This window comes from Pogoniulus pusillus, chromosome 17, assembly GCF_015220805.1.
Source record: "Pogoniulus pusillus isolate bPogPus1 chromosome 17, bPogPus1.pri, whole genome shotgun sequence".
Classification (NCBI taxonomy): domain Eukaryota; kingdom Metazoa; phylum Chordata; class Aves; order Piciformes; family Lybiidae; genus Pogoniulus; species Pogoniulus pusillus.
The window spans coordinates 9356786-9384660 of NC_087280.1; the positions used below are offsets into that span (position 1 = coordinate 9356786).

A 27875-nucleotide genomic window follows, 5' to 3' on the forward strand; every position below is an offset into this window, starting at 1 on the left:
ATAGACAGTTGATCATAGATACCAGCTAAAAAGAAATGGCAACATGTCATTAAAAATTCTTGCCATCTGCCTCTCCCTCTTAAAAATACTGGAGACTGGGATTGTAATTAATTCCATGCCATTATGTATTTATTGCTATGCAAGACAGAGAAAATGTTACTTTTAGAATCCACTGATGCTCAATCTTAACATATTTGAATTTTCCTTTTTTGAAACCGTTGTTTTCCCATGGTGAATAGCATATGCTGGCAGTATTTTATAGAAGGGAAAAAAGCTCACTTTTCTCAATGTAGAGTTCAGGAGAACCAAATAATACATTCAGTGTGGCATGAAAATATTTTAATTTGCTTTTGTTGTGTTGCTCTTTGTTTTTTGTTAAGTTCTCATTGAAGTTGTAACTAACGTTGATATTTGGGTGTTTAAGCAAGAAGAATGTTGGTTATATAAGGGATCTATTGAGCTCTTATTTTCTTAAGAGGCAATAGTCCAGATCACTGTTTGCTTTTTTTCTGTTTCAATTGATACTTTATGTTCCTTCCCATAAAAGCTGTATGCTGTCTCATTTTGCCATAGAGACTTATGTACAATTAGCTGTCTGTTTAATCAGAAAAAAAAAGACTGGAAATATCCTTAAGTTCTAATTCATGTGTTAACACCAACAAAAATAAGTCACAAAAGTTGGTGGACAAAATACCTGTGATTTCAACACTGTGGTCTTAAACTAGAGCTGTTTTGAAAGGCACTGGTTAATCTAGCAGTTTAGGAGGGCTTTACATTGACTGTCTTCAAACCTGATAAATCATGGGTAATATTCTCAATACTACTCTTAAGTGCTTAGTCATATAAACGTGTCTTGTTTAAAACCAAGTTCTGGTGAAAACTGCAGAAAAAAAATCCAGAATCTGAATTGTTAAGTATACATAAAATAGATGAAAAGGAGTTTTGGAATGGTTTACTTTCTTTTGGTGTTTTTCTCTTTGAGCAGTTGCTTTGGCATTGCGCTAAAGTTCTTAAATGTATACAGCAGCTGTCTGTCCTCACATGTTTTTAATAACTGTCTATAGTGAAATAAAAGGTCTCTTTGTTAGTGTACTATATCATTAATTGATGTTTATGCACTTCTGGTTTGGCAAACAGAAAGTTTGAGTTTTCTGGCTTTTAAGAAGTCATAAGTTGACAGAAACAATTGACCCACTTGTCTGTCTTGAAAAAGCTGGGAAGCCTGCTGTCGTGAAACAGATCCAGAGAGTTTCAGCTTCATTGGCATTTAATTGTTATTGTGTGTGATGTCCATTTAAAGGCTGCTTTGGTGCATTTTTGGATGCAGTTAGTCAACTTGCCATAGTGTGGCACATTGCTGGAGCACTTCTATCTCTATGTGTTAGTTGTTCAGAAATGAACAAAAATCTTCACTGGAGGATTTTTGCTTTCTGGCTGAAGGAGAAAATACTGTCAAAGGTTGGTTATCAAGGCTATCTCTGCTAAAAATAGCAGGAGAGACAGGAGAGTAATACAGTGAATAACAGGAGCTGGTATTAAAATAGTGCTGGTAACAAATAACGACGTTCTGAGATTTTTCTAAACTACAGCAGACATTTGTCCCACATTCCAGTAATTTATTTGAATGGTATGTTCCACTTGAGGATTGCCAAGAGCTTTACAAATATTAAGCCTTTTAACACTCAAGGTAATATGCTGTGCCATTTTAGAAAGAACCTCCTAGGCAAAATTGATAGCAATAGTTTTCCAGAAGCTTATGGTTTGTAATAATACAGAAAGTTTTCCTTTAGTAGTTCTGGGAAGCTTTAGACTCTACAGGTATGGAAGCCTGTAGCTTATCTCACATGAGTTGGTGAGATAAACTGGTGTGTGTTCTGCATTCATTTCCACTTCCCGCTCAAATCTAAATATAAGACATGCATAGTACAAATTAAATTTAGAGTTCTGTATCTCCAGATTTTTAGTGCGTTGATTTTAGCACACAGTGATGTGTCCTCATGTTAAATGACCAACACATTTGCCTGCTTTTGTGAAGGTTTGCAAAGGCTTTCAGATCACTAATTTTAAACAATTCAGCTTATGCCTCGGTAATCCTGTAAGAATCAAGTGAAGTGCTTTGACTGTTGGGAGCAATTATTGCTGATATTATCTACCTAAATTACCGAAATTTACTCCCTGTTGTCTGTCCCTCCCCTGATACTACAGCGTAGGCTGAAGGCAATCAGAGCGCAGACTGTTTTCACAGTCTAGTTGTAGTCAGACAGTCCAGACTTCCAAGTCCGGGCACAATCTTTCAGATTTCACTTACTTAAGTTCTACACTGTGTGTAGGCAAATGGCATTTTTTCATAGATATAATGAATTTTTGCAGTTTTTTAATGTCAGCAAGAGTATTAGGCAGGGGATGGAGGAGATGGCAAATGTGAAGCTTCTGCTGCCAGTCTTGGAACTGCTGGAATTGCTGAAACTTGCAAAGCATTTGTCACAGATGAAACTTATTTTTGCTTTCTCTTATTTTCTATAGTAGCTGTATTTTTAAAATAAGATATTTATACATATGCCTGTTTTAAACAGCTGCCTAGGCCTTTAGAAGTTGTTAGGTGCTCCTAGGAGGAAGCTCTTCAGTTCTCTGTTAATCTCTGATAAATGTTTAGTTGCTTAAGTATTGCATGAGACAATTAGTGAAACAGGCCCTTTAGCATGAGTTTCTAGTAGAGATACTGATGCTTGCATTTTATAAGCATTATGATTTAAATAATCTATAGGATTTAAAAAACAATCTAAATCTCCACTCCCTGCTCCCTCAAACTTCATTTATTTTCAGGAAGGGATTCGAGTTCTGGGTCAGTCAAAACTCATTCTGTACGGAACAAGTTTTACTGTCTATAACAACTGTCTTCAAATTATTAGAAAGGGTTACTGTGCTGTCAAGGCTTTGGAACAATCTTTTCAGAACAGCTTGCAACTTTAAACTTTTTCTGTTTTTTGTTTGTTTTTTATTTTCCATAGACTCGAGATGATTTTCTTGGGCAAGTGGATATTCCTCTTTACCAGCTACCGGTCTGTATTTTTGTTGTTTGTTTTTGTTTTGAAATAGGAAAAAAGAGTTGCAAAAATCACTTGTTTTTGTAAGACTTGCAGAACTTCTGGTGGATCATAAATAGTTTTATATTAACTGGAGAAATAAATAGCTTTATTTTCTTTAATAATGCCTCATGTATTTCTATACTTGTATCTGGGATGTGTATTTATAAAACTATGTCTGCTTACCTCTGTTAATTCGTTCCATCAGACACTCTCACTTTCCTGAATAAGAACAGAGATGTTCTCGGAGTTGATTCTTTTGTGATTGTTTTTATCCACAAATTTAAAGCTAGAAATGGCTTTAAATGGATGTTTCATGTGAAAATATTCAAAAAATACTTTGAAACAAAAACCCCCCTTAGGATAGCTCTTTTTAATGTGAAAACCAAGAATCTCTTTCTCCATGTCAGTTGTAACACTTTTTTATTCTTCTGCTTTAAAAACTAATATATGTATGTACTGAAAGTTTTGGGGTTTTGTGGGGGGAGGGCGGTGTTTGGTTGTGAGTTTTCTTTTTTTACCTTGAAATGGGGAGTTTATTTTATTAGGAAGATTAAGATGAGATTGCTATTACTGTAACTAAAACTATAATTTAAGTTTTAAAATGCTGTGGCCTTTAAAGAAACTCCTTGTACATTTCTGGTAATTTTCTTTAACTTCATAAGTTTGATACTGATTTTTGTTTAAAAACATGTCCTATTCCAGACAGAAAATCCCAGTATGGAGAGACCATATACATTTAAGGATTTTGTTCTTCATCCAAGAAGGTTAGTGAACATAAAAATACAAACTTTCATGTATAAGCAGTGCTGTTACATAATGTACCTACATAGGTAAATTTTGTCATATGTTTTGTTTTAATCAAAGAAATTTAAACATCAGTAGGGTGTAAGTATTTGTTGTTCTACTAAAGAGTCAGCATTTGTTTAACTATAAATGTGAAACTAAAAAGCTATTTGATGTTTGGGAAAGAGTTAAACCCAAGGGATTTTCAAGTAACACTTTGGCACTGATATTAGTGTTAAATGTTTCGTGCTAGTTTTTAAAAGGTAGATTCTTAGCCTAAATCTGAGCAGTTTTCAGCAGTTTTCCTTAGAAATAAAATACATGAGATGCCAATTCTAATTTAGAAGTAGTATCAGAACATGTGGGATCTATCCCTCTTTCTCAGTCACATTGCTAGCAAAAGTATTTTAAAAGTATTTTACCCTTCCTGTTTTTTAGCACATCAATTGTTTTAACAGAGCTTGTGGCTGTCAAGTTTAATTTTAATCTCCTGTTTTTCTGAATTAACAGTCCCTATCCTATAAATGCACAAAGAATAATTATTTGTTGTATCTACATCAATTAACTTCATTTGTTGTTTGCTAGTCAAGGGTATGACCTCTTTTTGTAGTGAGTACCATATGAATTTGGCAGTGGTTTGTATTAAGAGATACTGCCACAGGTTTCGGGCACCTTTCTGCCTGGAAATCTTCCTGTCACTTTTGGATACTCTAGTATTGTTAACACATGTTCTTCAGTTTAGCTCATATTTGCATTTACTCAGAGAAGAACATTAGTAGGAAGGTTAATACCATACAAATACCTCAAGATGAGTAAGAGCTATTAATATGTTAATATTCTGAAATTAATTGCTTCATTGGAAAGTTAAGCCAGGTTACTTCCCCTTTCAAAGGCTTGTGAGTTTATCAGAAACCAAAATATGATCTGAATAAACATGTTTATAGTCTAATTTGAAATGTTTTTCAGAATGTTAGAATCTAATTCACATTTTCTGCCAAACTCAGACCCCCTGCAAAACAACAATGACAAACAAACCCAAAACAAACAAACAAAACCACCTGCAAAAAATACCCAAACCACATACATAAAAGAGCGTAGAGTGTTAGACCTTATTGATCTGGGATTTAGGGGTTTGGGGTTCTTTTTACCTTCACTTTAGTAAGATTTATAGAATCATAGAATCATAGAATCAACCAGGTTGGAAGAGACCTCCAAGATCATCCAGTCCAACCTATCACCCAGCCCTAACCAATCAACTAGACCATGGCACTAAGTGCCTCATCCAGTCTTTTCTTGAAGACCCCCAGGGACGGTGCCTCCACCACCTCCCTGGGCAGCCCATTCCAAGATGATGTGCAAGTATACAGTTGACTTACTAGTGATATATTCAGGACTTTTTTTTTTCTTTTTCAATTAAATTAGATAATTTGTTTTTTTTTTTTTTTACCAAGTGATATTATTAAACTAAGTCAGTATAAGGAAATTATATTATCAGGGTTTTATTGATGCACTTAGCTAAACAGAGATGCAGATACTGATAGGTATGAGCTTACTATAACTTAAAGTTATAGGATAAGTAGTCCTGTAGCTTGAAAAAAATGTTTGATAGGTTGTCTGCACAAAGTCATTACTTTAATTATACAAATTAAATTGTCATTACTCTTATATTTTTGTTCTTCATTCTTATACATTAGATACTAGGGAAGTTTTCAGAAGACTGAGTTGCAAACAAAGGTCTCCAGTTGTGGTACATAACACAAGTTGTACTCAGAAGTGAAAAGCCTTAATACCATGTAGGACAAAATTAAACACTCTTGCTTGTGTGTTCTCAGTTATTTATTTTATTTCCAAGTAACTGTTTCCTAAGTGTGCAATAAGAACTTTTTTTTTTCTCTTCTGCAGCCATAAATCAAGAGTTAAAGGCCACCTTAGATTAAAAATGACCTATTTACCTAAAAGCAATGGGTCTGAAGAAGAAACCACAGAACAGGCTGAAGAATTAGAGGTGGGAAGAGATGTATTTATTGCTCAAAAAAACAGGCAAATCTCTTCATCTGTTAAGGATAGTTACAGTAAAAATGGATGTTAGTAATCAGTCAGCTATAAATTGTGCTTTAGGGAAAAACAAACCAATAAGAAGTGATTGCTTGTATCTTAAATAGAAGTTCTAAGTTTGCATAACAATGTGGAAGTGACTTTTCTAATTGGCTTTGTCAGTACATCTGAAGAACAAAAAGTACATCAGGTTTTGTTCTAGTGCTGACTTACCATAAGTCTGTGTAACTTACTTGGTTTAGAATTAATGGATGTACCATTGCCCAGTATTTCTGCTGCTGTTTAATGTTGTTTGACCCCAGTCAGGCAGACAGATATCTTGCTGGTTTTAGGATTTCAACTCTTTCCAATTTATAGGGACATTTTGATCTAACTGCTTGACATTTGTAATTTTTTGCAAGCACATCCAATTTAGATCAGTGGTTTCAAGACATGACTCTAATTAGCATTACCATCTTTGCTGTAGTGCAACTTTCTGCTACAAAATGATATGCTCATCTTACTGGTTTGCAGCATATGTATTAAGTGAAATTTATTTTCTAAAATCTGCTCTGTGAATGCTGTCTATTTTCCTGGAACAAACATCTTTTGATGCTCGTATGTTTATGGAGCTTATGTTCTGCGTGCATAATTCATCCCATAGGCACAATAAATTTCAGAGCCAGTGCTACTAGCTTAAGATGTAGTGGAACTGCATCTCAGTTAAAATAGGGGGTGCTTCAAGAAATTAACTTTTCCAACTTTGTTAATATTAAACTTACTTAATATTATATCTCTTAGCCGGGGTGGATTATACTGGACCAACCAGATGCTGCTAGCCAACCACAACAGCAGCAAGATGAGTCTCCTCCATTGCCTTCAGGCTGGGAAGAAAGACAAGACATCCTTGGCAGGACCTACTATGTCAATCATGAATTCAGAAGAACCCAGTGGAAAAGACCAACTGCTCAGTATGTCTTTTGGCCTGACAATTCAAGTCTTGAATTGTAAATAGTTCACTCTACTTATGTTGAAAGCAAGGAGAACTGGAAAGTGAACAGCTTGAGAATAAGTAGAGCTGTTTCCTTAGTCCTTCAAGTCTACATGTAATTGTCACTGGGCAGTGGTCATTTTAACTGCATGGTACTCTTCCAGTTCTGTGAAGTAGGCATTCTGATGGAAGCTGCTTGCAGTCGTAAAAGATAACTGTAGTAACGGAAACTGGTTTCCAGCTCCAAGCATGGTTGCTCCTCAACAGTAGGGCCTGCATTAACTTATTTACCTGTTGGGCTTTTTTTCTTGAAGTTTTTTGTATGGGTTTTTTTTGTTCCTTTGTTTTCATTCGGGGTATGAATGAAGAAATGCTATTTGGTTCTTTAGATTAGTTTACACTTTGTGTTGACATGAATGCTTATTCTTTTTAAGCAGTGTTCATTAGTGTCGTAGCTCATGACTGTTTCATCTGCCAAAATGACCATGCTCAATATATTTGCTGTTAGCTTACTGTTGAAAGCTAAAATACAGCTACCATGTGCTGACTTCCCTTCACACCCCAACAGGGACAATGTAGCTGTTGCAGATATTGGTAGTGTGCAGCTGGAGGCCCAGCATGTGTTCACTCATCGGCGACAGATATCAGAGGATACAGAAAATCTAGACAACAGAGATTCCCCTGAGGTAAAAGCAGTCTGTAAATGTTCCTGAAATGCAAGCAACCTTTTAATCTAGTCACAAAGCTTGACTTAACTATCTGTAGTTTGGAACTGCTACTTTTTAATTTTTTTTTTCCTTTTCAAAGAGCTGGGAAATTATAACTGAAGATGAGGCAACAATGTATAGCAATGAGAACCTTCAAATACCTCTTTCACAGAGTAATTGTGATATGCAGACTCACCTTGCAGAAGAATTGAATACCAGACTTACTACCTCTGGAAGTTCAGCTCCTGGCCAGTCAGCAGCCTACACTGTAAATTGTTTTTCTGATTGTTCTAATGTACAGAGATACCTGTAATATTTTGTACACGATGCTACCACTGATATAATTAGGTCCATAAATAACTAATTTAAGAGTTATATATTTAATTTAGTCCTGAATGCAGGGAATGTAAGAATTTGGGTTTTTTTTCTTGTAGGATGCTATTGCTTGAGATTAAAGCAGACCTGCATGAACTATTTTTCAGTCTGTAAATCTACCCCTTACTCTAGTACCGTACTGAGTGTTGCTGAAAACTACAGACAAAGGAAGCTGTCTGTATCCTGAAAACTTATTTCTGAGGAGGTCGTGCTGTATTGATTACTTTTTCCGTTAGGACAGTTTTTAAGAGAACTTGTTTTTCATTGTAAATGTTGGGATAAAGTTTTCTCCTTGCGCTGAACAAACCTAGTGACTCCATAGCAGGAAAACAGGGACTTTGTTCATACAGTTCCACAGCCCTTTGAGCCAGTTACGAAACTTGCCTGACCTTTCTGTCTGTTCAGCTTGTAAACCCAACCAAAAGCTATTCTCTTTTTCTTGAAGTTCTGTTTGTTTCAGTTTTACCTTGTCTGATAAATACTAGGGTGGCTAAGGGGAAGCAGCAGGAGTACTTAGCCAGGAGTGAGACTTGTCCTTTTTGGTGATAGTGAGCAATTAAGTAAGCTCAGCTGTCTTGTGAAACTCGAGCTCCACAAACAGCCTTGTAACCTGATATGTGACTTGAGGAGTCTGCTGTCCATTGAGGAAAGTCTACAGAGGTGACCCAGACCTCTTATCTTATTTGGTGAGATTTTGGTATTTAATTAAACTAGTAGCCTTTATGAGGCTGAGAATGCTGTTCCAAATGTAAAATGGGAACTGACTGTTTTCTGTACAAGTGTATCACTACTGTTCCTGTTCAGAATCCTATGGATAGCAAGAAAACTTATTTCAGACTACTTGTATGGCCTAAGCAAAGAAGCAGATGTTCCAATTACTTGCAAGAGCCTGATAGATTGACAATCTTGCCTCCCTTTACCTCCATCACCCACCAGAGGAGGGGGAAAAAATTACTTGTGCTTTTGTTTTGAAATATTGTGAAAGGATATGGTAGACAAGAAAAGAGTCTTCAAATAATCAGAGAAGATCTGGAGTCAGCTGAAATACTGTTGCTCAGCTTTAGCAGATGAGATCTAAGTATGGCTCTAGGCAGAAAGGTGGGTGCTTCTGCTAGCCAGGGACTGAATTAGTCTTCTCCAGCTGATGTTTCACTCTCAGATCTTTTCATTATTAACTTAATTTACTCTGAAAAATTGTGTTATCTCTGATTATATTACAGGCATTACAAGTATACTGACAAGATAACAGAGCAAGTTCTATACTGCAAATTCTATTGTAATGTAACTGGTTCTAATTAATTATACATGCCAAAACATCTCTTGTTAGGGTTTTCAAAACTTTTCCACAAGTTCTTGTGTTGTTCTCTTTTAAGCTTGCAGTAGGCACTGTGAACTTAGTGTTTCTGGCACTGTTAAAACCATGAGTTTCAAAAATATTCTATCACATTAAGATTCCGAAACAAATAAGACACTTCATTCAAGATGAAAAATGTTGTACTTCAAAGTGTGATAATCATTGTTGACTGTTTGCTACTGTCCTTAAAGCCACAGTAACTAATATGTCGTTTCACTACTTTAAGAACCATTCCAGAAGAGGTAGCCTGCAGACATACAGAGCTGAGGAGCAGCCTGCACACCCTGTGGTACGTCATTTTCCAGAAAACAGTCTTGTGTGGCAGAGTACCTGAAGGATTTTCCTTGTGTAAACCCTTTTTTTCCAATAAACCCCAAAACTATGTATTATATGCTGATGTTTAAAATTATATTTGATCTTCTGCTTCTGACAGCTCTCCTTATAAAATTACAATTATGAGTCTAACAAGATTGGAGTTCAGTTATAAACCTTTCATGTTCCAACTATGTGGGTTTGGTTTAATGTTAGCATAATGCACAGATAGAGCCCACAGAATGAAGTAATCTTCCCATGAAGATAGGAATTTTTGAGGGCTTTTTTTTCCCAACTGTTTGCTTCATAATTAAGAGCTGTACAACCATCCTTGCATTATGTTTTCATGGCAACACAGCAGACTATGAGCTTATAGCCAGAAGTATTTGACTTGGTCAGACATGCCTAAACCAAGTATACTTGAATCTTTTTAGACAAGGAGCTTGAATTAGCTGTTGCTCTTCTGTTTTATCTAGTTGGTGAAAGTCATGAACTTTTGGGATTGCAGTTTTGTGGGTTTTAATTTGACAGAGCAAAGTCTTTTTCACAGTCAGTTTCATTGTCTCCTTAACCATTTTTCTTCTGTTACTACTAATGTTTAGTTGTTGCCTACTTCATCGGGATTACCCCCAGGCTGGGAAGAGCGACAAGATGAAAAAGGGAGGTCGTATTATATAGATCACAATTCTAGAACCACTACCTGGATAAAGCCAGTTGTACAGGTACTGTCTGTCTTCTAATGTAGTAATGTTTTTATTTGCTTAACCTTTTAAGAATCTCACATAACAGAAGTAAAGTTTAGACAGCCCACTGAAATAGAATAGTGAGGTATAAACTTGTGAAGCACTACATAACAAATCTCAGAGAATGCAGCCAGAGTTAGGAACAATATTTATGACAGTTCACTCTACTAGTAATGGACTAAGAAATGTTTCTAGAGCGTAACAGTTGATTGACAAGCTTGAAAGACATCTCTTAACCTTGGTGATTGTTAGTCAGTGTTGCTGATATTAGACTAAATAAACCTATGTGTTGTCTTGCTCTTGCTTTATGCAACTGCTTTCACGAGTCCAAAACCTGGATTAATAGAAAAATTTCTGTCGGTCTTTTTTTTTTGTAATGTACAATAGATTGCTACAGAAACAGGTCAGTTGTCGGCTGCACAAAGTATTTCTGTAGGAAGACAACCACAAGCAACATCAAGTGATCCATCGCAGCAGCAGCCTTCTCAGCAGCAGCCTGAAGTGGAGCAAGGATTTCTCCCTAAAGGCTGGGAAGTCCGACATGCACCCAATGGGAGACCATTCTTTATTGACCACAATACCAAAACTACAACATGGGTAATGGAAAACTGCTCTCATGGGCTGAAATTCTGGTTCCTCTCAAGTCAAAGCTTCACTGCTTTCAGCAAGCTTCTATAAATTGTTTCAGTGCCAAGACACCTGTGTCGTGTCTGCTAAAGAGCATATGCAATAAGAATGCAAAGTTCAGAGGTTCCTTCCCTATCGTTCTGTGATTCCATGATTATGAATGAGATGAACTGTACTGATGTTTGGAAGGAGGAAAATACTGATGTATACAGGAATCTGGTTTGCAGATGCTTTACATCTTCTAAATGACATGTCTGTCAATGACTATAAAACTGCAGTAGCTTGTGTGTGCTGGTAACAGAAATCAGTTTTGTTGCCTTACATTTATCACATGGGGAGTACACAGTGCAAATTTATGTGAGTTCTTAAGCAGGCCAGGTGCAGCCACAATATAGATGAGGCAGCTGTACAGCTACAGCTCCACAGAGTGGCACTGTACACCACTAGGCAGTGCTAGCACATGGACTTAAGCTTTTAAAGACTGGGTCAGTATTACTGTCAGGTGAATGAGAAACTGAAACACATTAGATTAATTCAAAGTGAACATTCATTTCTTTAGGATTAAACAGAAATACTTTCCTTCTATTCCCCTAAAAAACCCAAACAAACCAACAACAAAAACTAATCATCAACACAAAAAAGCACAAAGTGTGCCAGAAAATGCGTGGAACTACCTGGTTGAACATTATGCAGCAGTTACCTAGTTGGTAGTGAGCGTGTTGTTTACACAGTCATTAATACAGAGGGGCAAATGAAAGGCAAAAGAAAAGAATTTTAACATTCTGCTTGTAATGTTTTCAAAGGAAGATCCAAGACTGAAAGTTTCCGCTCATCCAAGGAGAAAGACTTCACTAGATCCAACAGATCCAGGCCCATTACCAGTAAGTAAACCATTTTATACTTGTTCTGTAGAAGCAACAACTAAAATTCTTAAACTAATACTATTGAAACTTGCACGTGAGAAAAGTACAGCTTGCATTTTTTGCATTCAGAAAATATTTTGAATTCTAGTGCTGAGAATATATGGAGGGGGGAATGCCCTCAGCTGCAGATCATGTTGATTTCTGTTCAAACTGTGTGGTCAGAAATTTATAATACAAGTATCTCCTCCTTACAGCCAGGGTGGGAAGAGAGAACCCACACAGATGGAAGAATATTCTTCATAAACCACAGTATGTACAATGTAGTATTCTCCTTCCACTCGTCATTTTATTTCTGAACACTGTCTAAATTAACAGAACTAATAAAGAAATGTCTTTCAGATACAAAGAAAACACAGTGGGAAGATCCTCGACTGCAGAATGTGGCAATAACTGGACCAGTAAGCTTTCCTTATGTAACTTTACATATTTTTTTCCTAGAGTATTATGAGTAGAATCCAAAATGTTGCCATTTATCAGATACTCAGGGTAGAAGATAAAACCAAGGCATTTTTTTCTTTCTTTTTAAAGCCTGATCAGGAAGCTTCCTAAGGAAACTGTCTTTTAAATGTCAGCAAAAATCATCAGTTCCCAGAGGAGTAAGAAAGCTTCCTTATAGACTGGCCAGGGAGGGGATTTGAAGTGGTTAAAAAACTCGTCCAGCCCTGCCAGTGTCCAAAATAAAACTAGCTCAATTCATAAAGTAAATTTGAAAAGGGAGGAAAAAAAGACAATGTATTTAAAAGGACTGAAGTTACTTTCCAAATGAAAAATAATTATCTGGCCTTGATACTTAATCTGAAGTGTGAAATTACCAGGACTAATTGCAAAGACGGTGCACATTATAATTATAGATGGGTGCTAGTGTTCAGCTGATATCTGTATTTATTAATAGCCCACATGTGTAAACAACCTTCTCTGTCCATGGAAAATAGAGGTATTTGTAGCCAGGTCTCTTATGATACAGCAAGGAAAGACTATGCGTTATGTAAGCCACCAAAGGCATTTTGGTCACTTTGACCTGCACCAGTCAGTGATCTTAGTCACATCAGCTAACAGTGAAAAACAGGATAAATTCTGTGGACCTGATCAGAGCAAAGGATCTGAACAAAGAAGTACTTTTCATTCCAGATGTAGTGAACCATCTGTATATTTATAAACTGCAAGTCTCCACTGATACTTTGTGAAAAGTAAATTGCTGGTTTTGAGAACTTAATGCATTGTCTTTATCACAATTACAGACTAGTTCATAAGTTAATATTAATTGTTAGAGTTTCTCAACCACGTTTCCCCCCTCCCCCTCCCCTTTTTTTTCCTTTTTTAAAGGCTGTGCCTTATTCCAGGGACTATAAGCGAAAATATGAGTTCTTCAGAAAGAAGTTGAAGAAACAGGTTAGTAATCAGTAGGAATCCAGCAGAAGGTAAAGAAACTTACACTCCTGAAAAAAAAAACACAAAAGCTTTAGGTTACAATGGAAGGAAATTAGACTTTAACCTGCTTTGGGAAGGTGGATTTATTGTCTGATCACAAATACATTTGTTAAGTACCAACTTGGTAACAATCAGCATTTAATATAACAGTAGGATTTGTGACTTCATGCAGTGATAAGATTAAAATCTAAATGAAGTAGAAGTTCTAAAAGGTGAACCTTGGAAGTAGCCTGGCAGCACAAAAATTTGGAAATCACCAATCCAGCCTCAGTGTGGAACTCACAATGTGAAAATAGTTCTCAGAACGGATTTTAAACTGTCCAGGTAGAACTCTATACTGTCATCTTGATCAAGATAGGTGACTAATAAATAAAAACCTGATGTTTATGCCTCTCATGTGCAAATTCTAGTGTGAAGTCTCAGTGACAGATACAATGCATAGCAAAAAAAGACTGCAAATAGCATCTGGATATCCAGATAACAGTGAATCTTTGCACAACTGCAATCCGATTTAGGATACTTGGGAGATATTTTAGAAGTATAGTAATAACCTTTGAGTTTAGACCTATGCTTCACTTTTTACTTACCAAGTCTATCTTTAGCCTTTCTGAAGAAATTGCTGAAGTAAACTGTCTGAAAATAAATGAAATCAAGAAAAGAGTGATTTAACGATTCAGCATTTCTATTTCTGGCTTATTAGGGGCTTACTCTGAAAGGTCAGAAGCAAATATGAGCTTCTTGATTTGGTTTTTAGCATTTTCCTGTATTGTGGATTATACAAATCCTGTGATTTGCTCCTCTGACTTCCTATTTAATGTTGCTTATTTATTTATTTTAATACTGTACTAGTACTTGTTTGTCATGCATGTTTTCAGTAGGAGAATGAGACACTTAGCTTTATAGTTGGAATACTAAACTAGATGAAATAACTCAGGTAATTTTTTTTTTTATTAAAGCTTATAATCTGTTGAATTTTCAGTGTTAAAAAAGTTTCCATGCCTAGCTTCACGAAGGACAACTGAACACATGCTATTACTAATAAGAACATATTTTAAAGGTGTTCTTGATATGAAACGAAGCTGAGTATCAGAAACTCCATACTAGTTGAATTGTATGTAAATCAAGCCTCTTGTCCATCATATTGTGTTATATTTCCAAATTATTTTTAAAGTGGGTTTGTGTGCCATTCTTTATCTGTTTACAGGATTTCTGTACTCTGCAAGACTAAAATATGTTGATTTTTTTTTTTTTAAAGAGTGATATTCCAAATAGATTTGAAATGAAAATCCATCGCACAGCAATCCTTGAAGATTCTTACAGAAGAATTGTAGCTGTGAAGAGGGCAGATTTCCTTAAAGCAAGACTGTGGATTGAATTTGATGGTGAAAAAGGTCTAGACTATGGAGGAGTGGCCAGAGAATGGTTCTTCCTTCTCTCTAAAGAAATGTTTAATCCTTATTATGGATTGTTCGAATATTCAGCTACGTAAGTAGTACATATCTGAAAGGAAAGCAGTTCAATTGTATTTCTCATACCTCCTTTAAAAATAGAATTTCTCACCTGCTACCCACCCCAAACAGTGGGGTTAATACTGCAGTCATCTACACCTTGTTCTTTGACAGCACAATAATGTGGAGACAGTACCTGTATTAGTCTTTTTTCAGCAGTCTAACATAAGCCATGTCATCTTTGCATAGACAAGCCTATGCTTGCAGCCATCTGCTGCTTAAAGAAGAGGCAGTCTTTAACAAATGATATGGAGAACGTTATTCTAACTACTTAAAATTTATAGTAGTTAATACCTTCTCTTTGGTATATCTCTGAACATAAAAAGGTAGTTTTCGACATTTCAAAACCCTTATTCCTGCTATGCTAATAGAATCTTCTTTCCAGTGTTGTTTACTATCAGATTAGGGATTTACTAACACAAATATGATTTTTTTTTTAACTTTGTGAAGAGGAATACCTGATTTAAGCAGTGATGTCTTTCAGATCTTCCAATGTGGAACTGTTTCAATAGCACAACATTTTGTTTGCTCTTTCTCTTCTCTTGCCGTCTCAACTTCAGAGATAACTACACTCTACAGATCAATCCAAACTCTGGACTTTGCAATGAAGATCATCTCTCCTACTTCAAGTTTATTGGTCGTGTAGCTGGAATGGCTGTTTACCATGGCAAACTTTTGGATGGTTAGTATTCACTTTATGATATTTAGATTAATATTGTGCATATTCCAAATATTAAGTTACATACAGTTCAATGTATTTTTTCTCTTTTAAAGCCTTTTTTATTCGTCCTTTTTACAAGATGATGCTTCAGAAACCAATAACACTTCATGATATGGAGTCTGTGGTATGTAGTTTGCTTTATCATGTGTGTTAGGATTTTGTGCTCATATTATTTTATATATATTTAATGACATCATGAAGGTTTGAAAGTGCATGATTCAAAGAAATTTCAGACTATGTCTTTTTAGGTATAAGTCTGTGTCATGGTTTAACCCTGTCTGGCAGCTCAGATCCACACTGCTGCTCCCTCACTTCCCCCGATGGTCTGGGGGAGAGAATTGAAAGGGTGGAAGTCAGAAAATTTGTGGTTTGAGACAAGCAGTCTGAGAGGTACAAGCCAAAGCTGTGTGTGCAATCAAAACAGGAGGAGGAATTCATTCAGCACTTCCTGTGGGCAAGCAAATTGTGCAGCCATCGCCATGAAATAGAGGGCTCCATCATGCTAACAGTTACTTGCAGATTTTCTTGTTGGTTTCCCTGATAATTGTTCCTATCTAGAGCCGTTGTAGGCAGTATGATTTTTTTTATTCAGTCTTTTTTTTCAGGACAATACTATCATAAAATGGCTTGGGTCAAAAGAGGCATCAAATGTTATGTAATGGTGACTCCTAACCCTAATTGTAACTCCCCTGCTGTAAGCAGGGACACCTTCCACTATATAGGGTTGCACAAAGCCCCATTCAACTTGGCTTTGAACACTTCTGCAGATAGGGCATTCATGTGATCTCTGGGAATCCTGTTCAGTGTGTCAGCACCCTCACAATAAAGAATTTCTTCCTAATATTGAAGCTTTTCACTTGAGGACTTTTACCTCTCATCCTGTCACCACACTCACTAACAGTGAGTCTACAATCATAATTCCTCCCTGTCTTTCCTGTAGGTTGCTTTCAAGTCCTGGAAGGCTTCTGTAAGTCTCTCTGGAGCCTTCTCTTTTCCGGGCTGAAAAACTCTTAACTCTCAGCCTGCCCTTACAGGGGAGGTGTCCAGCACCTTGATGCCCTTTGTGGCCCTCTTCTGGATGTGCTGCAGCAGGTCCATGTCTCTTAGGTTGGGGAGCCCAGAGCTGAACATGAGGTCTTACGAGAGCAGAGGGCAGAATCGCCTCCCTCAGCCTGCTGGCTAGACTTCTTAGCGCAGCCCAGGATACATTTGGCTTCAATTTTAACTTCCTAACGCTCTTTCTTGCAATGCCACAATAATAAAGGGAAGGTAAATACAGGATGATACACAGAAGAGAGTCCAAAATACATTGCTTCAGATAATGCTGTGTTGACATCATTTTTCTACATAAGGTGTTTTTGGCCCTAAGATTGCTGAGTCTTCAGGTTTCAAATATCTTTAAAAGTTAGTGCAATTGCAGAGTCTCGATATCCAATACAGGCTTATGCTAGGTAGCAGCATTCATTGGGCTGTCACTGAGCCTCTTATGGATTAGAAGATGACTACTGTATTTTGCATTACCTATTTTGTAATTTTGTCTCTTAGGATAGTGAATATTACAATTCTCTGAAATGGATTCTGGAAAATGATCCAACGGAGCTGGACCTCAGATTTATAGTTGATGAAGAACTTTTTGGCCAGGTTAGTGTGTTGATGTGGAGTAGAATAGACAAAATGCCAAAGAAAACATGTGACCTGTGAAATTAGCTGATGTTATCTGTGTTGTATTAAGAAAAGCCCTTCATTCAGTCATGTTGGCTTATTCACTCATTTTCTTTTAGCTGGCATGTGCTTATGCAGTGCTCTGTTAGCCTGGCTGTGATGTGATAAAAGACTTGGAAATAAGCAGAGCATTAAAAAACAGCTTCTGCTTTTTTTTTTTCTTAAGTATTACTTGCATTGAAACGTGTCTGTTGCTGTGAATGTAACTAAGATAATCAGTTCTTTTGTATGATTGGCTGGAAAGGATGAGCTGTTTTGGAAATGGAATAAGCAAGTCTGTTGTGTGGAAACCTTTCCAAGATAAGTCATGTAGAAACATCACAGGTCTTGAGTAAAAATTCCAAATTAAAGGTGCCAAATAGACCTAAGTAGGATAATAGCCTTTCTAATCTTGTGTGGCTAAAGTGATTCTGAGTACAAGTGTGAAAATGCCTACCTGTAATGAACTAAAATGGGGTATATGTCTACTGACGTTCTAGTCTACAAATCATGATGTAACAGATCTGCATACCAGCTCACTTATTTACTGGGACCATTGCTGAAACTGTTCTGTAGGTATTTTTCCTTGATTTTGAAAAAAATATTGGATTGTGTAATGTGCTGTTTGAAAGTTCTCAGTAACATGGACTTCACATAGAAACTCAAGTAACCTACTGTGGCAGGTCAGGAAACAAGGAGGCTGCCCCACTGCTATCTGACATCCATGACTAGTTGGGTTGTTTTGGTTTGGCTTTTTTTTTTTCTTTCTAAAAAGCAATCAACCAAATCCCATTTATTCAGGTGACCTGTGAAACTGATTTTTTTGTCTCATAGTTCTCAAATTCTGCAATCTCCAAAAGTTAACTAAATTACACAGTATTAAGGTATGAATTCTATTATATGCTTATCTCATTTAAAAGCTATTCTCTTTATCACTCTTAGACCCATCAACATGAACTGAAGAGTGGTGGGTCAGAAATAGTTGTCACCAACAAGAACAAGAGAGACTACATTCAGTAAGTAGAGGTCACTACATGCAATGTATCTCACCGAATTGCCCCTCTAGTAATAGAGGCTGTATGTAGTGGTATTAACAAAAGGAAGTTGTTGCTTTGTATATAAATTGCTTTTATTCTGAATGGTTTTGGTTTTTTTCAGCCTTGTAATTCAGTGGAGATTTGTGAGCAGAGTACAGAAACAAATGGCAGCCTTTAAAGAGGTATAGTTTGAATTACAAAAGAACTTCTAAAAATTCCTTGCATCCAATCTTAAGCTTTTTTTAGATGTGCTGAAGACCTTTAAATAATGTTGTTATAACTATACAACAGGCATACTGCCTTTGTGATACTGTCTGTAGTGTCATATTTGAATCGCTTCAGACTTACAGTTATTTTTGTATATTCACACGTAGGTGTTTAATTCATATTGGAAAAAATTGCTCATTTCTCAGTCCTCATTGACAGCTTTATGTGTATTGCATGCTACTAAATTAACATTACAGCACTGAAAATTAATTCTGTTAGTTTTAACTAGCTGGTTTGTCCTTATTCGTATAAACTGTTTGACATATATAACATTCAGACTTAGATATTCACCTTTCACTACTGCACAATGAAGGTATGAGAAATCTGAATTAAAAGAACTGTAACCAAACTGGGGCCTGCTGATGTCCAAACATCTGTATTTCATGTATTTGTATTTGATCTATCCATTTCCTAAAGCGTGTAAATACTGTTTTGTGTGAATGAAAATACTTAAATCATGCTGACCTGACTTTTTAAAAATCATCTCTTTCATCTTTTTAGGGCTTTTTTGAACTAATACCACAGGATCTCATTAAAATTTTTGATGAAAATGAACTAGAGGTAAGTGCATCAGGGTAAAGAAAAAAATTGTGTTGAATCTTAATATTATGAACTTAAACTTTGGTGGTTTGTGTTTGTATTTCCTATGTAGTTGTTAATGTGTGGACTGGGAGATGTGGATGTGGCTGATTGGAAACTACATACAAAGTACAAAAATGGCTACAACATAAACCATCAAGTAATACAGTGGTTCTGGAAGGTATTATGGTCTTCTAAATATTTTATCTTTTTTTTTACTTACAACCTGCTGAGAAGCTGCTGCCTTTCAGCTGTGCCTGTTTGTGTGGTTCATCAGTAGGTAGATAAATGTTTTACCATTGAAACTCCGCAGATAGTAAGAAAACTAAGATGAGACACATGGTAGGAATGTAAATACTCCATGTCTGACTGGGGTTGAAAATATTTCTGTTAGTCCTTTTGGCATGGTTACGCTGAGGAGGTGTTAAACTTTTCTGTTTAATAAATTACAGGAATTTGGCTGCTAGTTCATAACATCAGAAAACTTCAAAGAAAGTAGGGGCCAGATCTTCAAGGGAAGTATTTTAACAGCCTGCTAAGCCAATGACCATACTCTTGTTACAGTGCCATTAAAAAAAAATGTGTTGACTTCATAGCTTTTAGCCATACACAGGGAAGCAGACTGTCACAAAACAAATTTGTGTGTGTGTATGTATATATATACAAAGGATAACGATTTAGAGGTAGAAACTGTTGCATAAATCTACTAGCTTAAAACTGCAAATATAAGTCTTTAATTGTAATAATTATCATACACAGGCAGTCATAATGATGGACTCTGAAAAGAGAATAAGATTGCTTCAGTTTGTTACTGGCACATCACGTGTACCTATGAATGGGTTTGCTGAGCTATATGGTGAGTACATATGATTACATTCACAATTAAGTAACAGAGAATATGCTGTTGATACTGTGATGATATTTTACTTCAAACATAGGCCAGGCCCATTATTTTTCAATGTTTTTTTAAAGCAAAATTAATATATAGTGACAGCTACAAGAAGGTAAGTTAAAGAACAGTCATGTAGATCACACATTTTCCATGGTCTATAAATATTTCAGTTCTGGTTGTGGAAGTGTTTGAATGTATAGGACTTCTCAAATTAATGTGGGTTTTTAAAGTTCTAAAGAGCTGCAAAAATCCCTGTGCAACACATGATAGAGCTTGAAGAAAATTCTGTATTATCTAAGATCTAATACAAAAGCATTGCTGGCATCAGCAGTTAACTTTAGATTCTCCTAAGTTCCTTGGCTGATTTTATCTGCTCAAAACCACCAGTGTACAGGTACAATTGTTTGTAAGGATATACACCCTAAAGAGGACTGCTGAAATGACACAGGTTAAACATAATGCCAGAAGAAAAGCAGTGAGCCTATAGTGCAGAGACTTAGACAAGGAAGTGGCAGCAGACAACAGATTTCAATACCCAAGCCAGAGAACCCACTGTGGAGAGACTGTGGGCAAGCAGATAGAAAAACCCACAAAGGGTGAGGAGGTGTTTTGCTTATGGGAAGTCTGTTTCCATCTGCTGTCAGCTATTATGTTTTCTGCTAGATAGCTTTAATAAGGCTAAAGTGCTTGAGGTCCTGTGCAACTGATAGAATAGCCTAACATGCATATGTGAATAAACATTTCCTTCTTTGTGAACAAGACAGTAATTTGTTTTATAGAACACTATAATTGTGAACAAACACCACCTGCCATCTCTCCCCATTTCTCTCTTCACTTTCATTGTAAATGCTGGGTTTATTTTTCTGTTCTGTCAGTCAATGACTTAGGGGTTCCAATGGGAAGGGCAGGGCCCTCAGACTGGAGCCATGTGTCTACTGTTTACCTGAACCTTGGTGCTGTTGGAGTTTGAAGCACGTGCTAATTGCAGTGGAAAGAAATCAGAATTCTACCTTGAGTTTTTTATTAGTCTTAAAAAAAATGCTGGCTATGGAACTAAGGAATTATGTATGGAAGATAAGCATGCCTTTTGTTCAAGGGTTAGAAGCTCCTTGGGCAGTTTTCTGGCCAAGTCCTTTTCTGTAGTTCTTCTCACTCATTAATGAAAAATTAATTTTGTGCAATGCTTTGTTTCTTTTCCTTACAGTTATTTCTGCTTTTCTGTGGCCAGCATGCCATCCTCACTAAACCCTAATCACAGTCACATTTCCAGTACCTGCTTCTGTTTGAAGAATTGTAGATTCTTCCATGCTGCCCGTTGGTTTCATCGATTTCTGCTGCTGCTGGGCTGCCCCTGTGGGCTTCCCCTCCCGCCCGGGTGCTGTAGTCTTGGAGCTAGCTTCTCTAACCAGGAGAGCTCCCTCTGGTGGCTTGGAGAGGCATTTCTGCTCATAAAAAGAGTTCTCAGTGTCTGGGAGCAAATCCAGCCAAGTTTGAGAGCTAGGACACTGAACAGGCGTGGCTTCTTTTATGTTTCTTGTCTTTGCCTCACTCTGCTTTGTCAGGCTCTAGTTAATTAGTTAGATAACTAAAATGCAGACTTATTCTTACCTAGCTGTTAGAAGGCAGCTTTATCTTCTTTTCATGTGGTAGATGTATCATCAGTGACAGGGCTGCTTCTCTGCTTCATTCTTATTTCAGGCATTACTAATAGTTACCTTTTCTCACCAACCTTCTGCACTGAAGAAACATGTAATGAAAGAAGACACTAAAGAGGAAGAGCTGATAGTGTTCCCACAACTACCAGCATATCTGTCTCCCTGATAATAATTTAGGATGAAATACTCAGTGCTTATTCTCATCTGTCTAGTTAATTTACTAGACTTGTATGAAGTGCAATTTCTGTGCATTCACTGACATTTTGTGTGTTAGTAGTTGTGAAGTATTCTCTTTTTTTCATGATTGAGATTAATGATCTTGGTATTTTTGTTGGGTTTTTTCTGTGGTGACTTTTTTTTCTCTGTATAAGTTGGCTGACACCTCCTAAATCTGCTTCAGCAGGCATTATTATGTGTTATTATAATACAGTTCGATTTCCTTGTTAATATTTAGGTTTTCTGATGGTGCCATGAAACCACACATTAAATCTTTTTGACTTGACAATTTTAACTTGTGTAGTGGAAAAGAAAAACAAAACAAAAAACCAACATTTTGGAGGAGTCATGGGGAAAAAAAGGCAACTAAATTAATTTCATAGGTCTACGTGTACTCTGCACAGCACTCACACCTCAGTTATATTCAGAGATCATCCTATTCTCATTACTGCTGCTCATCTTTAATCTGAATAACGTTTCACATCTTCCATTTCAGAAGCTGCTCATAGTTGGGTAGCCATCTGCCTTGGAATGCAATTCTCTTAACTGCCGATGGTCTCTTAGCAGAATAGTGAGGACACCCACCATCAGAGATCATCTCTTGTTCTTTAACAACATAGTCATTGTTGATTTTAACATCTTTTCAAATTACTTTTTAAACTAGACAGTTTGCACCAGACATGCACAGATGCTTTGAACAGCTTGAGGAAATTGTTACAAAATGCCCTTTGCATCCACTTGGCAAGAGTCTTGAGACTTCTTCACTTAAGGTTATGAAAGTCTCTTGGATTAAGATGTACCATTGAGCATTTCTTGCTCTAGGTGAATTTGTGTTTGTGACTATTAGTATTCTGGTAGCTTCTACTACTGTCAGAATTTGATTACAAAATTACAAAGTATTTAATAATTTTAATTTCTAATTATAAAAGAATCTCACAATGGGGTGAAAATTATGTATTCTCTCATCCAGGTTCAAATGGACCACAGTTGTTTACAGTTGAGCAGTGGGGTACCCCTGAAAAACTGCCAAGAGCTCATACCTGGTGAGTACTTAGTTCAGGTAAACTACAATGTTCATTAGTAGGGAGTGATAAATTACTTAAGAGTCTTCATCTCTTTTTCAGCTTTAATCGCTTGGATTTGCCTCCATACGAGTCGTTTGAAGATTTGTGGGATAAACTTCTTCTAGCGATTGAAAATACTCAGGGTTTTGATGGGGTTGATTAAGATACAGACGTAAATCGTAACGGTCCAGTGCTGCAATTTCATTTCAAGGGTTTACAAACAAATTTGAATTTTCCAGGGACTACCATTGTTTTTTAGTGAGATGGCTATTGAATCGTCAGAGTATCAGTTGTAAAACAAGGATTAAAAATTCACTCACTCCAGAAAATGTAGCTTGCTGTTTCCCCCGGTTTGTGTACCTTGCTAACAGCTACAGCAGAAACACATTGGACGGGCCAGTGCCAAGTAAGTAACAAGCTAAAATGTTGTGATTTTTTTAAACAGTTGCTTCTTCTACAGTATTTGACAGACTGTTCTGGAGTAAAACTGCAAAGAAAGCTTTGCAGAGGGTATAAATTTGACTTGCTGCTTTAAGAGGGAAAAGTGAAATTGTTAAACTGTTTTTAACAAAGCAAAACCAAAACCGAAGCCAATAAACTTCCGCATAGTGCAACATCATCATCTGTGCTGCTTCAGGCTGTTTGCTGCCAACATGCCCGAAGCACCTTGTAATTCAGCATATCGAGTGAAACATGGAAAAGTGGTTGTTTGTTGGGTTTGGTTTCTTTGCTTCATCAGCCATCATTTTGTAGAGCATCAGCTTGCAGACACATTTTATTTGTTAGATTTGTTTCTGACTTGCTTTTGTTAAAACAGTGTTAAAAAAACCCCAGGATTTTTGCATGAAGCGGACAAACAGCATAATTCTGAGTTGTAATGAGAAATTGCATCCATTTCTTGTCTGAATTTGTATACTGCCATTGTTTCATTGGATAAATTCGTAGATCAACAATGGGTAACAGTTTCAATTCAGCCTTTTGCAACAAACGAATCTCCAAGTGAAATTTGTCTGGATATCAGTCAGTATTAGTTACTGGTAGTTAGAGGCCTTTATTATCCATTCTTGCGGTATTGCACTACGTAACAATAAATAACATGTTTACAGGGTTTTCTGGGCCAAATTCAGCAGTCTGTTCTGTGCAAACTTCTGAACTGTGTGGAGGTTGTGCACATGTCACCAGGTGCAGAATTTGGTTCTGTAATATGTTTACAGGTTATGCTAGTTTCTATAGCTACAGTTTTCTATTATTTTTTTTCCTCCACTGTTAGTCTAGAAACCAAATTTGTTAATACAATATAACCAAAGTTATAACCAACAACGTGCAATTTATTGTAGATCACCTTGTCCTATAAATTCTAGTTGGATTTATTTTGTAAATGTGGGTATTTTTTGTATTAATTTTAACACTTTTTTTTGGAGCAAGTGCTGGTTAAAATTATTAACAAAGTTGGTTCTAAAAGAAAAAATTGGTTTATATACCTGACTTGCTCTGATTTTAACATTTTGTTACAAAGATGATCTAAGGAAATGACAGTACCTAACTTTTGGCCAGCAAATAGCTGTTCAGTCACAATCTTTATAAATATGCAAGGAAGTGTAGCACCTCTCTCTACACAGATATGTAAATTATGTAACAAATGTAATGGGTCTTAAGGGATATTTAAAATCCCACTTTGTTTTATTCTCTGACTAGGTCATTAGGACTGAAAATATTACGTGTAAATAAAGGTAACTTATACAGATTTCCCAAATCTATATGCAGTTTTGTAAAACCAGAATGATATATTAGTAAATCTGTATAGATTTTAATATAGCAGGTTTTCTTGCAAACTTTGAAGTATAAAATAAGGATCCTGAAAGCAGTAAATAAAAGTTTATTCTAAATATGTTGTGACTCGGTTCTTTGAAGCTCAAATCAGCGCTCCTGACACAGCAAGAATTCAGTAATTTTAGTACTTCTAGGTAGACTGGGGCAGCAGTTGCAGTACTGTCTGCTCCCATGTAGTCCTTGCAAAACTAACACCAGGTTTTTATACAAGCACTAGGTTGCTGTGACCCTCATTGTACAGCCAGCCTAGAAATGCCACGCTGCAGACAGGCGAAGGTGGAGAGACCCCACAGAAATGCCAGCTGACTGCCTCCTTGTCTTCTGCTGTAGGGACACACTTCACAGTTGGCAGGTGAGGCCTCAACAGTGTGTGGTAGGGGTGTGGAAGGGGCCCTAAACCTTGCTCCAGGCAGCATGGACTGCCCAGCAGTGGTGGAGATGTGCCCCACAGGACTTGGTCCCAAGTGCCAGCTGGGTGAATCACTTGGAGAAGGATGCTGCTGCCAGTTGTTGTGCCACAGAGTACCTGGTCCCTTTGCCCAAATCTGGGATAGAGGTAGCCTTGTCTGCAGGAGCTCTGCCGTAGGCAAGGCACCAAGTTGCTCTGTGAACTACAGGATAAGTGAGCAGACTTGTAGCATGGGGGAGTGTGATAGCAAGAGGTTTATTGCAGTGACCTTTTGGAGGCAAAAGACCAAATCACTGAGCAAGTATAAGAAGGGGGCTGCTTGGGAGGGAGGGCCATGCTTGAGCAGGTGGTAAATGGAGATTCCCAAGATGGGTAAAGCTGGAAGCCTGTGACTTCTGACATCAGAAGAAAGGCTGCTTCTCCACTCCTGAGTATGAATTTACAAGATGGCTGTGGTGCTGTAATAGATGAAGAAAGGAATGAGTTGCATTAAAGCGAGTGTGCTGGTTTGAGGCTAACTTTTCTCATTAAAATATTCTAGTTAGCAAGGTTCAGAGACAGATGGTTCTGAGCCAAGCGTTCACACCGAGAAGTGGTGGATGATAGAGTGCAGAGTGTCCCTTTTGTGGGCTTTAACCTTCTTATGTTGAGGAATGATGGTAGCAGTTTGTGGTTACGTAAGAGAAGATAGGTCAGTGGTGCTAAGTACCAGGGCAGTGTGATGGGAGTGAGGCAGTCCTTGTGAAGAATTGTATAGGCTGAAGGAGGCTCACTTCATGCCTGAACACCCTCACAGGCAGCCAGGAAAAGACCAGGAAGAGCAAGAGACATGGCCTGTATGGTGGGAGCCACTCAGATGCAGAGATGGAAGGGATGACAGGCTACTGCAAAGTTTTGTGGCTCTGTACAGGAAACATCCTGGTCAAGATACCGGTTTGTCATGAGGAGGTGAGCTGAGTGGTCTTTGAAGCATTTTGCAGAATTCCAAAATCCTAACATTACAGGAAAGTAAACTCCCTGAGGCCTATGGAAAGGGCAATGTGAAGAGATGCATTTTGGGAGGCTTCAGAAATGGTGAGAATGATCAGCTGATCAAGGATGCTGGCTTGGCTAACAAGCAAGGTGCTCTATTGGATCTGCTGCCTGTCTCTTCTGTACACCTCTGTGTTTTCTGAAACATATACATTTAGGTTTTTGGGGAGATAACTCCAAAGATGCTGCTATGAACATTTACCTGTCTCTTTTACCATAAACATGGTTCCCAGTAGGGCTCTGCCCCAGCTGTACTTACCGTGACATTACAGATGGGAGTTTAGCAGCTACTTCCCTATGTGTTAATAATCATAGAATCATTAAGGTTGGAAAATACCTTTAAGGTCATTGAGTCCAAGAGTAACCTGGCTACCATGATCACAAAGCTATATCCCCACCTACACACTTCTTGAACACCTCCAGAGACAGTGACTCCATCACCTCCCTGGGCAGCACGTTCCAGTGCCTCACTACTCTCTCAGTAATTTATCCTAATGTCCAATCTAAGCCTCCCCCAACACAAACCCATTCCTTCTCTTCCTATTGCTAGTTACCTGGGAGAAGAGACCAACACCAGCCTCACTACAACCTCCTTTCAGGTAGTTGTAAGAGCAGAAAGATCTCTTAGCCTTCTCTTCTCCAGACTAAACAACTCCAGCTCCCTCAGCTGCTCTTCCTATGACACCTTCCAAACCCCTCACCAGCCTCATTGCTTTTCTCTGGCCATGCTGACCATAAAGTCCATCATAGACTGTGGTGCCCAACTATACTGTGGCCTCACCAGGGCTGAGTGCAGGGCCACGATCACTTCCCTACTCCTGCTGGACACACTGGTTTTGATACAGGCCAGGATACCATTGGCCTTGGCCACCTGGGCACACCGCTGGCTCATGTTCAGCTAGCCGTCCACCAGCAGCCCCAGCCACTCTTCTCCAAGCTAGGTGGGAGGTCAGGCAGAAAAATTGCCCAGGTAGGTAAGAGCTAAATGTAGCAATCTGCTGAAAAAGAGTACATAGAGATGATGTTTGTTGAGAGATTTTGTTCAGAGCTAGTTAAAAAGCATACATCTATGAAGAACTGTCTTTTAAGGGGAGATGTTAGCAAGATGCTTATTCTAGAGCAGGAGCTGGACCTAACTTGGCCATGTTTTTGGAGCTTAATTATTCTGGTGAAGTACAAATGTTTTTCTCCCTCATGTTTAATATAAATGGTGGGCAGTGACTGTCTGGAGAGCAGCCCTGAGGAGAGGGACTTGTGGGTGCTGGTGGACAAGAAGCTCAACATGGGCCAGCAGTGTGCACTTATAGCCCAGAAAGCCAAGCAGAGCCTGGGTTGCATCAGGAGAAGTGTGGCCAGCAGGTCAAGGGAGGTGATTCTCCCCCTCTGCTCTGCTGAGACCTCACCTGGAGTACTGCATCCAGTTCTGGAGCCCATATTACAAGAAGGATGTGGATGTGCTGGAGTGTGTCCAGAAAAGGGCCACGAGGATGATCAGAGGGCTGGAGCAGCTCTCCTATGGGGACAGACTGAAAGAGTTGGGGCTGTTCAGTCAGAAGAGGGGGCTCCGAGGTGACCTTATTGTGGCTTTCCAGTATCTGAAG

At 37.7% G+C, this 27875-nt stretch overlaps 1 protein-coding gene across 2 annotated transcripts in view; it reads left to right on the forward strand.

Annotated features, from left to right (window-relative positions):
* The window catches only part of NEDD4 (NEDD4 E3 ubiquitin protein ligase), a 54200-nt gene extending 29309 nt beyond the window's left edge, over positions 1-24891 (forward strand). For both annotated transcript variants that reach the window (XM_064157564.1, XM_064157563.1), the window contains 24 exons: positions 3009-3059; positions 3789-3850; positions 5772-5874; positions 6705-6874; positions 7463-7580; positions 7702-7869; positions 9557-9619; positions 10245-10364; positions 10773-10982; positions 11816-11893; positions 12130-12184; positions 12275-12333; positions 13259-13324; positions 14619-14848; positions 15432-15553; positions 15646-15716; positions 17138-17233; positions 18236-18309; positions 18452-18512; positions 19099-19158; positions 19250-19357; positions 19936-20032; positions 22910-22982; positions 23064-24891. In XM_064157564.1, the coding sequence (XP_064013634.1) occupies positions 3009-3059; positions 3789-3850; positions 5772-5874; positions 6705-6874; positions 7463-7580; positions 7702-7869; positions 9557-9619; positions 10245-10364; positions 10773-10982; positions 11816-11893; positions 12130-12184; positions 12275-12333; positions 13259-13324; positions 14619-14848; positions 15432-15553; positions 15646-15716; positions 17138-17233; positions 18236-18309; positions 18452-18512; positions 19099-19158; positions 19250-19357; positions 19936-20032; positions 22910-22982; positions 23064-23166 (2418 nt within the window). In that variant the 3' untranslated portion in view covers positions 23167-24891. The remainder of the gene's footprint in view (positions 1-3008; positions 3060-3788; positions 3851-5771; positions 5875-6704; positions 6875-7462; positions 7581-7701; positions 7870-9556; positions 9620-10244; positions 10365-10772; positions 10983-11815; positions 11894-12129; positions 12185-12274; positions 12334-13258; positions 13325-14618; positions 14849-15431; positions 15554-15645; positions 15717-17137; positions 17234-18235; positions 18310-18451; positions 18513-19098; positions 19159-19249; positions 19358-19935; positions 20033-22909; positions 22983-23063) is intronic.
* The last annotated feature ends 2984 nt before the right edge of the window (positions 24892-27875 follow it).